The sequence below is a fragment of the Dama dama genome, chromosome 13, assembly GCF_033118175.1.
Source record: "Dama dama isolate Ldn47 chromosome 13, ASM3311817v1, whole genome shotgun sequence".
In the NCBI taxonomy this organism is placed as follows: Eukaryota; Metazoa; Chordata; class Mammalia; order Artiodactyla; family Cervidae; genus Dama; species Dama dama.
In genome coordinates, this window is record NC_083693.1 from 25,796,126 (window position 1) to 25,813,833 (window position 17,708).

A 17,708-nucleotide genomic window follows, 5' to 3' on the forward strand; every position below is an offset into this window, starting at 1 on the left:
CAGCTTCATTTTCCAATGTGTGAATGTTTTTGAGTGTGTCCCCTGGGCCCTGAGCATTTCAAGAAGTTTGCAGTGAACTGCTGTAGTCACTCCGCCTCCAAGGCTCACCCCCACCCCAACTCGTTCCACAGAGTCCCCAGGGTTTCCAGGTATAAATCAAGGGCCCGTGAGAGCTCTGGCTGGAAGGAGCGCAGTGTGAGGAAGTTGGTGGAAGCGGGGAGGGGAAGAGACTCCCAACAGCAGAAGGGACTCTTGAGACCCATTTGCAAGAGAGACGCTTCACTCAGCAGGATTTCTGCATTCCTGGCCCTTGAATGGCCAGCGGTAGAATCCATGGAATGCCTGCTACCTGGTTACTAACGGGGCAGTTAGGTGGCAGCAGTGAGGGGGCCGGCTGTGGGATCCCTGGGCTGACAAAAAGACCATGGAACATTGACTTGACCACTCTTCTTTCTCTTTCCCCAGGGCAGCCGCTGAAGTTCTGGCAGCACTGCTGAAATCCAGTAAGTGCCTCTTTTGGAAGATGGCGCTTTCTTTCCCCTCTGAGTCCGGTGAAAGATGCTCTTCTGTCTCCGCGGCTCATTTTCAACCTGGAAGGCAATTAAGCCATTCCTGCCTCTTTGGGGTGAGAGGGAGGGTACTATGGCAGTTCCAAGCTCGGGGCTGCAAAGAGAGATGGATGTGGATGTGCCCGTACATAATACGGCTGACACAAGCCATTCTAACGGGAGCATGGTGTCTACCGCAGACCGGAGGAACTCTCCAGCTCCCTCAAATGGGACAAGCAGCCCTTGAGAACTGTTGGAATAAACTGCAGTTTCCAGTCGGATTGTTCTACGTATGAAAAGTTTATGAGAGCGAGTGGGAAGCCTGACTCTTCCTTTTGATTCACAACTCAGCTTGTGACTTTATTCTTAGGCAGATGGGGTGTTGTAATAGCTTGGCCAGTATAGATACTGATAACAAATTTATATTAAAAAGTTGGCTCCTTTCTCGGTTACTTGAGTGATTGCAAAAGCATAGCTCTGGGGGTCTGAATAATTTGAGATTTTTCTTTCTTTTTTTTTTGCCTTGTAGCCCTGGTCTAATTACACTGGGAGTCAATTTCATGTGAGCAATATAGTAGAAGGCACCGTGCACTTGGGAGGGAAGAAGTCTCAGCTTAATGTTTTTATTCCCGCCTCCCCCTTACCTCTTCATCTATTTTAATTTGGCACCTTGGAAACCAGCTGCTTCAATTGTGATAGTTGTTTCTCTGTAGGGAGCCTGAGGCCTGTGGGTAATAGGTGAGCTTTAATAAAACCTATAAATAAATAAATAAATAAAAATCACCCCCCCCACCACCACACATCTGTCTCAGCTCCAAGTGCAGAGAAAGAGTCGTATCACATAATGCTTCCCTTTGTAGACTGAAAAAGTAGTTGAATCTTGGATTCATTTGGTTTATTGGAACTTGATACAATGTTCAGGTCTATCCACAGGTGCCTGACCTGAAGGGAGAGTGGAGGTGGTTAGAGCAGGGGAGGGAGTGAAGAGTTAGAAAGTCCTCCAGGCGGGAGGGGATGAGAAAGTGTTACCTGCAGGCTATGGGGATATTGCAGAGAAGAAGCCAATTCTATCTCCATATTGGAATATGTTTCTTTGACTTGTTTTTAGATTGTTTTTGTTATTATGTTGTTGTTCAGTCACTCCATCGTGTCCGACTCTTTGCGACCCCAGGGACTGCAGCACACCAGGCTCCTCTGTCCTTCACCACCTCCTGCAATCTGCTCAAGCTCATGTCCATTGAGTCGGTGATGTCATCCAACCATCTCATCCTCTGTCGCCCCCTTCTCCTCCTGCCCTCAATCTCTCCCAGCATCAGGGTCTTTTCCAGTGAATTGGCTCTTCGCATCAGTTGGCCAAAGTACTGCCGCTTCAACTTCAGCAACAGTCCTTCCAATGAAATTCAAGACTGATTTCCTTGAGGATGGACTGGTTCAATCTTCTCACAGTCCAAGGGTCTCTCAAGAGTCTTCTCCAGCACAATTCGAAAGCCTCAGTTTTTCAGCACTCAGCCTTCTTTATGGTCCAGCTCTCACATCTGTACATGATTACTGGAAAAATCATAGCTTTGACTAGACAGACCTTTGTCAGCAAAGTAATGTCTCTACTTTTTAATACGCTGTCTAGATTTGTCATAGCTTTTCTTCCAAGGAGCAAGTGTCTCTTGATTTCACAGCTGCAGTCACAGTCTGCAGTTGATTTTGGGGCCCAAGAAAATAAAATCTGCCACCGTTTCCAGTGCAAATACTGATTCAGATTTGGAGATTAACTGGGTTTCAGCACACTAGTCGAGCTTAGCAAATGGAGTGAGCTGTCTTAGGGACTCAGTGTTAAGAGTTTCTAATGTCTACTCTCTCTCCAGAGCTCAGCTCATTCCCTCTGAAAACATTTTCCCTAACTACCGAGACTAGGCTAGATAGATGCCCCTCCTCTGCGCACACATAGGCTCTCTCAACTCAGCATTGATTGCACTGCACTGAATTTGCTGTTTGCCCACCTCTCCCAGCTGATTGCAAGCTTTTTATGGCAAGGGTCATCTTCGCTGAATGTTGTTTTACTTGCATCAGCACAATAGCACAATATAAAGGCTTAAATAAATATTTGTGTGAGTGTGTGTGTGTGTGTGTGTGTGCGTGCGCGCGCACGCGCGCTCGGTTGCTCAGTCATGTTGGACTCTTTGCTACCTCACGGACTGTAGGCCACCAGGATCCTCTGTCCATGGGATTCTCTAGACAAGAATACTGAAGTGGGTTGCCATGTTCTCCTCCAGGGGATCTTCCTGATCTGTGGATCTTCACAACCCATGTCACCTGCATCTCCTCCATTGGCTGGTGAATTCTTTACCACTGAGCCACCTGGGAGGCCCCAAGTATTTGTGTACCAAATGTTGAAATGAGTGAATGATTTCTGATATTTCCATGTATAAAAATGGCAATACCATCCTCTACTACCCTCTTTCTACTGAATCCAACAACCAATGCATAGAACCAATGATCTTAGTTCTAATGTCTGTTTAGCTATAAGGATAGGCTGTCACGGAAATGATAGACTGCCATCTTCTACATATAAAACAGGTTTGTTTTTTTTTTTTTTGCCCCGTTAGAAGGATGTGTAGGGCTATTTGCTAATTCTTCTGAGCTGTCCACATACATTTTGTCTGAGTCTTAGGTCCATCCTATCGCAGTTGGATGAGAACTTCTCTAAAGCTCTTTCTGCCATTAATCAATCTCACTGTTTACCAAGGTTTTTTAGCCTTGACACTCTTGGCATTTTGAATTGGATAATTCTGAGTTCTTGAGGCTTCTCCTGTGTATTTCAGAATGCTTAGCAGTATCCCTGGCCTCAACTCACCAGATGCCAGGAGCACTCCCAGTTGTAATGAACCAAACTGTCTTTATACAATGGTAATATGTGAAAATTGCCCCCTTCTGAGAATCGCTGATGTATATATGACTATACAGGAGCTGGAGTTCATTCAGGATTTCAAATGATCTCTCCTAAATACCTTTATTGGTATTTCATAAAAGTGCTTATTTTGTCTTGCATGGTTGTTTAGTTGCAGCAGTCATGTCCAACTCTTTGTGACCCCATGGACAGTAGCCCGCCAGGCTCCTCTGTCCATGGGATTTTCCAGGCAAGAATACTGGAGTGGGTTGCCATTCCCTTCTCCAGGGGATCTTCCTGACCCAGGAATCGAACTCTGCTTTTTCTGCATTGGCAGGCAGATTCTTTACCACTGAGGCACCAGGGAACTTCCATTATTGATCTTAAATTCCCCAGCACTGGCATCATTCTTGTGGATTCAAATGAGGTAAGAATATGAATGGCAGAAAGTCATTATGAACATGCAGAAGTTACTGGGGAGGGAGCATGTTTTAGAGCTTTAGAGGATCTTAGCCCAAGGAGGGCAGAAAGTTCTACTACAAGTGCTAACTCCCATGTGTGGGTAGAAGGATTCTGAGATTATATTTGAGCTCAGCAGGAAAGAAGACGATGTTTTTATCTATTTTTTAATTGAAGTATAGTTGATGTACAATATCATACAGATTATAGGTGTACAATATAGTGACTTACAATTTTTAGAGGTTATATTCCATTTATAGTTATTATAAAATTTTGCCTATATTTCCTTGTAGCTTATTTCACACCTAATAGTTTTTACCTCTTAATCCTGTACCCCTGTGTTGCTCCTATCTGCTTCCCTCTCCCCACTGTTAAGCACTAGTTTGTTCTCTCTATCTGTAAATCTGCTTCTTTGTTGTTATATTCACTGGTCTGTTGTATTCTTTGATTCCCCTATAAGTGACATCATATAGCATTTGTCTTTTTCTGACTTATTCACTTAGCATAGTACCCCCTAAGTCTATAGATGATGTGGCAAATAGCAGAATTTCATTCCTTTTTAATGACTGCATAGTATTCCATTGTATGTGTATATACTACTCCTCTTTATCCATTTATCTGTTGATAGAGACTTAGGTTTCTTCCATATCTTAGCAATCACTAGTAATGCTTCTCTGAACACTGGGATGTCTGTATCTTTTGGAATTAGTTTTGTTTGTTTGTTTTTCAGATAAACACCCAGGAGTTGAATTGGTAGGTCATATGGTAGTTCTATTTTTAGTTTCTGAGAAACCTCCATACTGCTTTCCACTGTGGCTGCACCAGTTTATATTCCCACCAACAACGTAGGAAGGTTCGAGAGGGCTGTGTTTCAATAGCAAGGTCTTCCATGGATTTGGGCAGGAGCAGCTGCCATCTTTGTTCTACCAGCCTAAGCAGTACTGTGTGCACGTGAGGTCTGAATGTGTATGCTACTGCTGCATGCAGGCTGGCTGGGCTACTGCAGGGGAGATGGTTGTCATGGAATTCTGCAGTTGTCTTCAAATGCCTTCTTGCACAGTTAAGACTTGACATGGAATGTCAATTTGGATGCCAGATGAGTTTGTTTCCACTGAACCTAAGTGCGGGAAGTTAATTTCTGTCTAAAATTCAAATCCTCACCGTGTGACACTGGTATCTGGAATATTTCCATGAACATTTATCTCTTGAAAGCACACTCTTTTTCAGTTCAGTTCAGTCGCTCAGTCGTGTCCGACTCTATGACCCCATGAATTGCAGCATGCCAGGCCTTCCTGTCCATCACCAACTCGCAGAGATTACTCAAACTCATGTCCATTGAGTCGGTGATGCCATCCAGCCATCTCATCCTCTGTCGTCCCCTTCTCCTCCTGCCCCCAATCCCTCCCAGCATCAGGGTCTTTTCCAATGAGTCAACTCTTTGCATCAGGTGGCCAAAGTATTGGAGTTTCAGCTTCAGCATCAGTCCTTCCAATGAACACCCAGGACTGATCTCCTTTAGGATGGACTGGTTGGATCTCCTTGCAGTCCAAGGGACTCTCAAGTCTTCTCCAACACCACAGTTCAAAAGCATCAATTTTTCGGTGCTCAGCTTTCTTCACAGTCCAACTCCCACATCCATACATGACCACTGGAAAAACCATAGCCTTGGCCAGACGAACCTTTGTTGGCAAAGCAATGTCTCTGCTTTTTAATATGCTGTCTAAGTTGGTCATAACTTTCCTTCCAAGGAATAAGCATCTTTTAATTTCATGGGTGCAATCACCATCTGCAGTGATTTTGGAGCTCCCCAAAATAAAGTCAGCCACTGTTTCCACTCTTTCCCCATCTATTTCCCATGAAGTGATGGGACCAGATGCCATGATCTTAGATTTCTGAATGTTGAGCTTTAAGCCAACTTTTTCACTCTCCTCTTTCACTTTCATTAAGAGGTTTTTTAGTTCCTCTTCACTTTCTGCCATAAGGGTGGTGTCATCTGCATATCTGAGGTTATTGATATTTCTCCTGGCAATCTTGATTCCGGCTTGTGCTTCCTCCAGCCCAGCATTTCTCATGATGTACTCTGCATGTACGTTAAATAAGCAGGGTGACAATATACAGCCTTGATGTACTCCTTTTCCTATTTGGAACCAGTCTGTTGTTCCATGTCCAGTTCTAACTGTTGCTTCCTGACCTGCATATAGGTTTCTCAAGAGGCAAGTCAGGTGGTCTGGTATTCCCATCTCTTTCAGAATTTTCTACAGTTTATTGTGATCCACACAGTCAAAAGTTTTGGCATAGCTGGTGGTCATTCAGGCCTTGATACTTATATCTATCAGTATAAAAGTTGTCCTTTTCAGTATATTTGTATAATTTCATCACGGGTCTTCCCTGGTGGCTCAGTGGTAAAGAATCCCCCTGCCAATGCAAGAGACATGAGTTTGATCCCTGGTCTGGGAAGATCCCCCAGAGAAGGAAATGGCAACCCATTCCAGTATTCTTGCCTGGAAAATCTCCATGGACTGTGGAGCCTGGCGGCAGGATACAGTCCATGGGGTCGCAAGGAGGCAGACAGGACTTAGCGACTGAACAACAACAACAACATAACTGTGTCACAAAAGGAGAATATTCCGTAGTCAAAATAGAGCCTGAAGGACATATCTGCTACCTTGTGGACAGTTAACACAGGTGGGCTTGGGAATCTGAGGTCAAAGAGTCTTATCAAGTAGTAGGTGATGAGAGGTAATCCCAACCAGTAACAGAATGGGGCTGGGGGAGCTGGGAGCCTTGGAGCCACCCATTGTAATAAAGAGAGACAAAGAACACCTGTTTGCATTAGGACAGTTTTGTTATTTTGTTTCGGCTCTTTTTCCATCAAGTAGCTTCTGCATGAGAAGCCAAAGAAGGGAAGGTAGATGGTAGGCAGAGAGAAACGAATCAAAAGACAGCTCTCATCTCTTTCTCTTTCTAAGCAACAGCAGGCAAAATAAACTTGGAAGTTCTAGGCGTTTTCCCCAATAACTTCTGAAATTTAGAATCCTAATAATTAAGGCCATTGCTCATTCAAGGGTCCTTTTTGTATGTACATGGAATGATCTAATCCAGAGTCCATGCCTTTATTCTATCAGCTTCCCTCTTTCTGCTCACACATGTGCAAATGCTAAATCTTCCTGTAGTGAAAGTTTTACCCTTTAATGCTTTATCCTACACAAAAACATTTAGGTTTTTATCCCCAAAACTTAATAAAGGTTTAAGACATAAGGCTTCTATGGCAAGCAATTATTTTCCTCCAGTAAATCAAAACAATGCATGGTCCTTTGCCATATGCCTTTTAAAATTTTTATTAATTTATTGAAGTATAGTTGGCTTATTGAAGTATAGTTGTGTTACTTTCTGCTGTACGGCAAGGTGTCTCACTTATATATATTCTTTTTTTATATTATTTTCCATTATGGTTCATCTAAGAATATTGAATATAGTTCCCTGTGCTAAACAGTAGGACCTTGTTGTTCATCCAACCTATATGTAATAATTTGCATCTCCTCACCCCAAACTCCTGCTCCACCCCTCTCCTATCCTCCCTCCTCTCTGGCAACTGCTCTGTTCTCTATGTCCGTGTTTGTGTGTGTGTGTGTGTGTGTGTGTGTGTGTGTGTGCTCAGTCGTGTCTGATTCTTTTGTGACCCCACGGACTGTAACCTACCAGGCTCCCCTGTCCATGGGATTCTCCAGGCAAGAGTACTGGAGTGGGCTGCTGTCTCCTTCTCCAGGGGATCTTCCCAACCCAGGGATCAAACCTGAGTCTCCTGGATTGGCAGGCAGATTCTTTACCACTGAATCACCAGGGAGGCTTCCAGGTAGTAGGTACCCTGACATCCTTCCATGAGCATTAGGTATAAATGGAGTTTGGAGAAGTGGAGGCCCTGGCAGGGATGCTTGGAATGGGCATGCATTGTGAGATTCTTTCTGATCTGTACCGGCTCCAGTGGTGAATCTTCATGTGATGCCTTGGCAGTCACCTTGCTGCCCAGCTTTAAAGGTCACATTCTCACAACAAGGAAACACTTGAAGCACTTTCTGGCTCAGTCCCTACATCTTACTTATTTTGAAATTCTTGGCTGGGCCGTGTAGCATGCAGGATCTTAGTTCCCTGACCAGGGATCGAACCCACGCCTTCTGCAGTGGAAGCATGGAGTTTTAACCACTGGACCACCAGGGAGGTCCCAACTCTATGTCTTGATAAGAGGGTGATGGGTCTGCTTCAGACCACTCTCCAGCTTCAGAGTTTTCATTTAGAGGAGTCTGGGAGTTTGCATAAGTTGGGGCAATGGGGAGGGTCCTTGGAATTGGAAAGTGAGTTAGTGGAGGGACGGTGAATGCAGGGGAGTTGGGGCAAATTTATCAGGAAGAGGGGTTCTCTGTGATCTCCACGGGGAAGCCTGTCTGGCCGGATCCAGGGGACAGTGCATCCCGTTGCTAGGGGAAGGGGCCTTTTGGAGCCTCTCAGGCTCTCAGCGGTCCTCTCCTGTGGTCTGTCAATCAGCTGTGCAGGGCTTGGGGGCCGTGATGGTCAGAGAGATGCTCTGTGGCAAAATGGCAAAGAACTAGCCATGTAAGAAATGTCCCGACTGAGGCTTTTGTGGGAATTCTAGGAGCTCTTCGTTCTCAGTAGGGCGTCAGTGTTTGAGGATGGTAGGCACAGTGATTCCTTTGAACTTCTGACACACACCAGTAGCCGTGGGGCAGTATAGCCTTCTTGGGGTTTACATGTACAGTCTGGGTCACCACGGGGCCTGGAATCTGCCCTTCTGGTTTCCTGGGCTGTCTGGACAAGCCAGGTACCCCTGGGTTCCACCTAGGGAGTGTTTTCCCTTTAGTTTCCAGCTGAGGCCCATGGAGTCAGACCATTAGAGCTGGAAAAGACCTTCTGGGTTGCTTAATGCAGTGGTGTTCAATCTTTTTTTTTGTTTTGTTTTGTTTTTTGAGTAGAGAGCTGAGAGCGCTCTCTGTCCATTTCCCAGTGATTCTTGCCTTAAGGTGGCCTCTGAGACACATTCGTGAAAATACAGGGCTCCCTGAGAACCTAGGATACTATTAATCTTTTCTAAAATTGAAATATATTTGACACTTAACATTGCATACATGTAACACATGTTGATTTGCTACCTCTGTATATTATGGTGGCCATGATAGCAATAATTTGCACGTCTGTCACATCACATAATTATCATTTCTTTTTAGTGGTTGGAATAATTAAGATCCAGTCTCTTAATGAATTGGATGATTATAATACAATTGGTTGTCTAGATCCCCCTAAAAGACTATTGGTTTTATTCAACCCCCTCCTCATTTTCAGGCTTCCCAGGTGGTGCCAGTGGTAAAGAACCCACCTGCCAATGCAGGAGATGCAACAGACTCGGGTTTGATCCCTGGGTTGCAAAGATCCCCTGGAGGAGGGCATGGCAACCTATTCCAGTATTCTTGCCTGGACAATCCCGTGGACAGTGGAGCCTGGTGGGCTAGAGTCCATGGGGTCAAAGAGAGTCAGACATGACTGAAGCCACACAGCGTGCATACTTTTAAGAACTATCCTGCAATCAATGATTCCTGCATTTTTGCATATGAGTATGTGTGTATGTATTTCTTTGTATGTATGCACGTGTTTTTTCTGCATATATTCCTCCGTGGGGGCTGGGGTCCCTACTGTAGCACCCACACCTCTCACTGAGCTGTGCCCAGAGAAACTCTAGCACAGGGGTCCCCAGCCTCTGGGATCTAACGCTTGATGATCTGAGGTGGAGCTGACATAGTAATAATAGAAATAAGATTCACAATAAATGTAATGCACTTGAATCATCTGGAAACCATCCCCCCACCCCTGAAACCAGTCCCTGATGCCAAAAAGCTTGGGGACCGCTGCTGTAACACAGTGTTAACTGAGGAAGAATTCTTATTTCCTGACTTAAGCCTCATATACCTGCTTTCAATATACCTTAATGAAGAGACCAGCCCAATTCCCAGCCCTGGGAAGAATCGCACTGTGGTGTGATTGCAGACCGGATGTGCTTTCTGCCACCATAACTGCTGGAGAAGCGAGCCGTGTTATTTCTGTGATGATCTAGAAATCGACTTCAGATAATATGGATAGATTTTTGCATTTGTCACACTGGGATGGATGGCTGTGATGGACTTTGTGTGAATGTCGACTAGTGAGCTACAGCCATCACAGGGCGGGATGGACCTGACAACACAGATATCTACCATTCATTGACTGGCTTGAGTGTCATCAACTAGGTATATACATGTCGCCTAGCAACGAGGTCTCCTCATACCTATTTCACAGGTATGGAAACTGAGGCCTGGAGAGCTTAAGTAACGCACTCAGCTTGTGGACTGCAGAGCTTATCTGCTGTAGACCCCTGAAACCTGAGCCCTGTGCATCCCAAGGATAGATACCAAAGAGGGTAGGTTTATTTAGCCCAAAGAAGATAAAATCAAAAGCTGAAAGGAAGTTAAATGCTTTCTAAGTGTTAGGATTTTTGTGGTCGCGGCTGGCATTTAGTTTAGAAAGTCCCTGGTCCATCTCATACAAGCATCTGAGGGGGACCCAGTGAGAGGTGCCCAACCCACGCACGTGGCTGCGGTAGAGGCCAGAATCTCTGCTGTGAGGCTGGTGAACGACGCAGTGAGCGAGAGGGGAAGGGGACCAGACCGGGAGGGGTTCCAGACCTCTATTACGTCATGCCGCACTCAACGTGGTAATTTTCCCCCGCCTTGGCTCTTTCTTTTTTTTTTTTTTTGAGTAATTTTTTTCCCTTGTTGGGGGAGCTAGCTGATCGGTGCTGGCCACGAAAGGCAGCTCCTGTAGTTCCTCCTCCTGCCATCTGGTGGTGCTGTTCTTTCAGTTATCTTGGTCGCGCTAGTCCAATATTTATTTTCAGTGAGTAATTTGTTTATCAGGAGGTTATTTTAATCTAATTTTGGCCATATTTGCTATTCCACACTATCTGTGCTTCCCAGCGTTAGCAGCTTGCATGTCTTGAAGGAAATTAGCTGAAGATGGTCTCGGAGGCATTTGCTCAGCCATCATTTAAGGGAGCTGGGAGAAAGAAGGCAGGGAGAGTGGAGCCTGGGGTTGGAAAAACTGCGGGAATTTGTTGTTCTGGAGGTGAGGTCAGCGTGGCTGAGAGAGAAGTACTGCGGGCGGGGGCATCTCGCATCTCGGGCAGCTCTTTTGAGGGGTGCCTCTGGTCAAGGACAGCAAATTCTGCAAGTTACTTTCCCCATCTCCCTTGAACCCCATGATAACCTGAATTTTCCTGTATCTTACTCACTTAAGGAAGATGTCCACCTGCCTTCCCGCGGTTCACAGGCATCCCACATCCCATTTGATAATATGTTTCACAAGCTGTTCACTGCCAGCCTTCGAGGAAGGGGGCAGGAAAGTGGGGAGTGGGAAAGGAATTATTGTTAGAGTACCTTCAATGAATAATGATCGTGACTATTAATTACAGAACACTGGCCCTTGTGCATATTTTACATTTCCAGTTTACATATGAAGAAGTTGTCCTTAGGAGAGGTTAGTGATTTCCCCCAAGATCCCATAGTGAGTGGAGAACTGAGATTTGAACTCAGTTGTGCCTACCTTCAAAGCAGAAAAAATCCCATTTCAAGGATGATTCCCGCCTTCCACATGGAGCCAAGGTAAACCTGGACTTGACTGATGGTAGATGACCTTTAATCAGTTCTTTGTCATTGTATTTGACTCAGTTTCATTTTCCAGAAACGGGAGGATTATACAGATTGAGTGGTTTGAGAGTGCTTTAGTAGAAGAAACAATTTTTTTTTTAAAGTAAGTCTTTTGAGGAACGTCGCCTGGTATGTGCTCAGTCGTGTCTGACTCTTTGCGACCCCGTGGACTGCAGCCTGCCAGGCTCCTCTGTCCATGGGATGCTCTAGGCAAGAATACTGGAGAGGGTAGCCATTCCCTTCTCCAGGGGAACTTCCCAACCCAGGGATCAAACTCATGTCTCCTGCATTGGCAGACAGATTCTTCACCATTGCACCACCTGGGAAGGCCTCTTCTGAGGAGAAGACACATCTAAAACAGATGAAGTGAGCGGAAGTGGGAGAGCCCAGTGAATCACAGCCTGACCTCGCCCTTGTCACCTCTTCTTTCCCTGGCCCATGATTGACACCGAGAAGCTTCCACGGACGTTCCTTAGGGTTTGAAGGGATGAAGCTTGTGAACCTCCGAAGTAAATATTCTCATGAGGCACTTTCAGAACTCAGTAAATTGTCAGAGATTATAATTCAAAGTTGGACAGATGCATCGTTAGGAGGGTTGCAAAACTACGCTCGTTGTTACTGTGTGCTGGTTCTAAGGAAGAGCTCCTCCAGTTTGGCTGAGAGATGCAAAATTATTATCTTCATCCTTAGCCCTAGTCAAGTAACTTTCGAAGCTCTTGGGACTAAGAGGACTAATGAAGCTATTAAACTTAACCTAATTAAGTGAGGAGGGTCAGCTTTCATTGGAAATTAGAATGATGTTAGTATGGTGCGTGCTAAGTCGCTTCAGTCCTGTCCAACTATCATGGCCCCATGGACCGTAGCCTGCCAGGCTCCTCTGTGCATTGGATTCTCCAGGCAAGAATACTGGAGTGGGTTTCCATGCCCTCTTCCAGGGGCTCTTCCTGATCTAGGGATTGAACCCACATCTCTTGCATCTCCTGCATTAGCAGGAGGGCTCTTCACTTCTAGCCTCACCTGGATAGCCCTGTTAGTATGGGCAGGATGGTAAACCAACTTCCCGAGGTGGCCAGGGTGTTCCAGGCACCCACACGGGGTATAACAGAACTGTGGACTGTGGTCATGTATTTTCTCTGCTTGACATAAAACTGTTGTCTGCAGAATATATTGTTTTAATAAGACTGCAACCTTTCTGGTTCTCATACCCAAGAAGGAGGCTGGCTGTGTTTTAACCAGATGATCCTCTTCTTCAGCATTAAAGACCTGATTTTCTCTCTAGTGCTTTCCCTCTGGCCTGATTATCTGACTGTAACTTTGAGCCATGATGTTGCTTTGACAACAGTACAGATGTGTGCAGGGAGGCTCAGGGTCATGTGTGAAGGTAGCCTGTGTTTGCTGAAAGCTCAAACCTCTTACTCGCTAGAAGGATGAAACATGATAGAGAAGAGTGTTTGCACGATGGTCTCAATGCTGGTTCTCAACACACTGAACTCAAATCGTGGCCACACTGGGTGGGTTCCGTCAAGATTCTGTGCTACAATTTCCCCATTGGTAAAGCAGGGAAGATGATGCCCTCCAAGGATAATTAGTAAGATTTAAACAAGATGATGGGCTTCCCTGGTGGCTCAGTGGTAAAGAATCTGCCTGCAATGCAGGAAACCTTGGTTTAATCCCTGGATTGGGAAGCTGCCCTGGAGGAGGGCATGGCAACCCACTTCAGTATTCTTGTCTAGAGCATCCCACGGACAGAGGAACCTGGCAGGCTACAGCCCACGGGGTTGCAAAGAGTCAAACATGACTTAGCGACTAAACAATAACAACAACAACAAACTAGTTGATGTACTCATCGTGGGAGCATAGTGCTAGATCTTAGTCTATCTCTATAAAGATCAACGCTTATTTTAATATCAGTACCACTTGAGGAATACTGAGTTTCAGAAATTGGTCATATATGAGCATAAATCCTGTTGCAGTGTCATTCAGTCTCCCAACATCTACCTGAGCGTTGAATGATACATAGTTGTTTTTAGTATCTGTCTTCCTTCTATAAGTTGTTGTTTTTTTTTTCTTTTTTCAATAAAAGAGGTAAGTAAATAGATGAACACAGAAGAACTGGCCTTCTGAGTTGAGCCACATGCCCTTAAACGTACTTTATTTTCTTTCTGGGAAGCAGGGGTTAACATCCAGGATTGCTGAGCTCTAAATATTCTGGATTTTAGAATTCGTGTCACCCTGACATAATGAATGACTGGCTATGGATTGACAGAGATAAAGTATCACAAAGATTTAAAGAGATAGACAAAAAGATAAACATCTCAGGGCTCTGAACGTGCACGGTATCTTTCTCATCACATTCAGGATTGAGTGTACAATTATTTGCATTTGTCAGGTTGTAAGTCAGCTGCTTCCTACAGACGTCTAATAAGAGCAGTTTGCAAAGCACTTTTTCATATATTATCTCATTTAATGTTTACCGTAGTCCTGCCAGACAGGTAAATATTTAATTCTTCTAGAGCAGCAGCTCTCAATATGAGTGATTTGTCCCAAGGGAACATTTATTAATAATAAGGCCTGGAGACATTTTTGGTTGTTACATCTGCAGGGAGTGGGGCTGTTCCTCGCGTCATGTGGGTAGAGATTGGAATGCTACTAAATATCCTGCAGTTCACAGGGCAGCTCTCCCCGACCCCACCCCAAGACAGAATGTTGTTATTCAGTCACCAAGCCATGCCCAACTGTTCAGCATCCCATGGACTGCAGCACGCCAGGCCTCCCTGTCCCTCATTGTCTTCCAGAGTTTGCCCAAATTCATGGCCATTGAATTGTTGATGCCATCCAACCATCTCATTCTCTGTCTCCCTCTTCTCCCTCTGCCTTCAATCTTTGCCAGCACGATGGTCTTCTCTGGACCCAAATATCAACAGTGGAGGCTGGAAAACTGTTCTATAGACAAAACATTGAGGTTTAAAGAGGACTGCTGATTTGCCTAAGATTGTGTGATGTACCCTTGGTACACTGGGACTGAAATCCATCCCTCTGCTTCACTCCCAGAGGAGTTCAGATCGTTTAAAGAAATAAAACTGTTTTAGGGACTTCCCTGGTGGTCCAGTGGTTAAGACTTTACCCTCCGACGCAGGGGGTGCGGGTTTGATCCCTGGTCCGGGAGCTAAGATCTCACATGCGTCAGTGCCAAAAAACAAACAAAAAAAATCATCACAAATCAAACAAAGACTTCAAAGATGGTCCACATCAAAAAACAAATCTTAAAAAAATGAAATAACACTGTTTTAAATACCTTGGCAGAACCGTTGCATGTGAACAGCTGACAGCAGAACTGTCCTGGTGGCAGTGGGGGTCAGACTCTCTCTCAGCCCCTCCCCTTAATTCTGGGGCTTCCCAGGTAGCTCAAACAGTAAAGAATCCGCCTGCAATGCGGGAGACCTGGGTTTGATCCCTGGGTCGGGAAGATCCCCTGGAGAAGGGAATGGTAACCCACTCCGGTATTCCTGCCTGGAGAATTCCATGGAGAGAGTATCCAGGTGGGCTCCAGTCTATGGGGTCACAAAGAGTTGGGCACGACTCAGGGACTAACACACACCCCTGAATTCCAGGGACACAGAGCCTGGCCACCTCTCCTATCCATTCAAGGAGACCCAGAGAACATCTGGACCCTGTTGGCCTCCACAGACTTTCCAGATGTCCCTGAGCTGTTACACTGTTCTGGCAGAGGATGAGAGCATCTGAGTGTGCATTTTAGTAAGATGTGTTGAGCAGTGGTGGGGAGAAGGAAGCGTGGGGGCCAAGGAGAAGGCTGCTGCTGGCACCTTCCAGGTGGTAGGAGACGGGACTGGGAGGATCAGAGGTGATAGTTGTACAATCATTCAGTCGTGTCCAACTCTTTGCGACCCCAGGGCCTGAAGCACACCAGGCTCCTCTGACCTTCACCATCTTCTGGAGTTTGCTCAAACTCATGTCCATTGAGTCAGTGATGCCATCCAACCATCTCATCCTCTGTCATCCCCTTCTCCTCCTGCCCTCAATCTTTCCTAGCATCAGGGTCTTTTCCAATGAGTCAGCTGTTCGCATCATGTGGCTAGAGTACTGTAGCTTCAACTTCAGCATCAGTCCTTCCAATGAACATTCAGGGTTGATTTCTTTTGGGATGGACTGATGTGATCTGCTTGCAGTCAAGGGACTCTCAAGAGTCTTGTACAACACCACAGTTTGAAAGCATCAATTCTTTCATGCTCAGCCTTCCTTATGGCCCAACTCTCACATCTGTAGTTTACAGGCAATGGGGTGGAGTATAAACGAGGAAGCAGGAGGCTCAGGCATGCTGTGGAATTTTACAGTGCTGTGGGATTGGGTGTCATCAGGCCAAAGGGTGGCAGGCCAGGAGCAGGGAGACTCAGCTCTTTGCTGTTGTCTTCTACGCATCCCGGAGGCATGGAGGCAGTGTGAACCAATTTGCATGTGACCTTTGCACCACTGTGCAGATTTGTTTTCTTGCAATCCACAGTGCTTGTTTTTACTCTGGTTGCAAGCTGGCAAGGCCATGGCAGACAGGTGACTCCTGCATCCATTGACAGAGAAAGGTGGGTGCTCTGTGTTTCTCCTTCCAGGTATAATCCTGGCTTTCTTCTTTAAGTGTCAGCTTCTGATGAGCTGAACATGGAAATGGCAAAATGAAACTAGGAAGAAGGTTACTGACAATGACCCAGAAGAGATAGTAGTTTGTCTTAGGACTTAGCAGGTGCTAAGAATCCAAATTCAGAAGAAAACTCTGGATGGATAGGAAAACTCCTGAGAAATTTTAGGTCTGGACAAAGATGTTCATCCCTAAGGGCTTTCTTGCAGAGATGTCAGAAAAAAATTAACAGAAAGGAGAGTGAGAAAATCTACCTGACATATTAGTCCCTCCCCGCATCTGATCTTGCACATCCCTCTGTGAGGAATGTCAGAGTGGTGGGGCCCCCGCCTTCTGACACCCACCCTTCTTTTCAGTCTCCTACTACCCTCCCCTCACTTTGGTCACCTGCCTTTAGCTTCTAGGCTTTCTGTTATTTGCACTCACCAAATTTGGGCTTAGCCACTAGCTCTGATCTGAAGATTGCTAGAATTTTCTGTTCTTGGATCTCTGTATCCTGATTCCTTCCGACATTCCAGTCTCAGTGCTAATGTCCCCCTCAAAGAGCTACCCTGACCACCAATCTAAAATAGCTACCCTACCCAGTCCCTCTAGAATCATTATTTTATTATTATTATTATTATTATTTTTGGCTGTGCTGGGTCCTAGTTGCAGCATGCAGGATCTTCAGTATTCTTTGGGGCATGTGAACTCTTAATTGCAGCTTGTGGGATCTAGTTCCCTGACCAGGGACCAAACCCAGACCTCCTGCATTAGGAGTGGGGAGTCTTAGCAACTGGACCACCCAGGGAATTTTCTCATTATTTAATTTTCACTGTCATTATCTGCATTTATCTGATTTGTGTCTGTGTATGCCTATTTGAGGGCTTCTCTGGTAGTACTCATCTGGTAAAGAATCTGTATGCCATGCTGGAGACCCTGATTTGATTCCTGGGTGAGGAAGATCCCCTGGAGAAGGGATAGGCTACCCACTCCAGTATTCTTGGGTTTCCCTGGTGGCTCAGACAGAAAAGAATCCACCTGCAATGTGGGAGACCTGGGATTAATCCCTGGGTTGGAAAGATCCCCTGGAGGAGGGCATGGCAGCCCACTCCCGTATTCTTGCCTGGAGAATCCCCATGGACAGAGGAGCCTGGAGGGCTACAGTCCATGGGTCACATGACTGACTGATTAAGTACAGCACAGCTCTTGCCTGTTTGAATCTGGGGGTCTCCCCTCAGCCCCCCATGGGAATGGAAAGCCTTTAGAACAGGGACTTTGTTCATCTCATTTCCTGCTATAGTATCACCAAGGCCTATGATGGTGTCTGGCACGTACTGGCACACAGTACTTGTTAGAAGTGTTTGTGGAATGAATGAGTAATGATGTCTGGGGTTTAGGGGTAGGAGGATGGTTTTAACTGATGATTTACTGCCTGCCTAGTCACG

The 17,708-nt window shown here is 45.6% G+C and overlaps 1 protein-coding gene across 1 annotated transcript in view; it reads left to right on the forward strand.

Annotated features, from left to right (window-relative positions):
- Window positions 1–17,708, forward strand: part of AGBL1 (AGBL carboxypeptidase 1) — an 836,354-nt gene that overhangs the window by 82,048 nt on the left and 736,598 nt on the right. Inside the window, exon 7 of the mRNA XM_061159751.1 lies at window positions 466–503. Coding sequence (XP_061015734.1) covers window positions 466–503 — 38 coding nt within the window. The remainder of the gene's footprint in view (window positions 1–465; window positions 504–17,708) is intronic.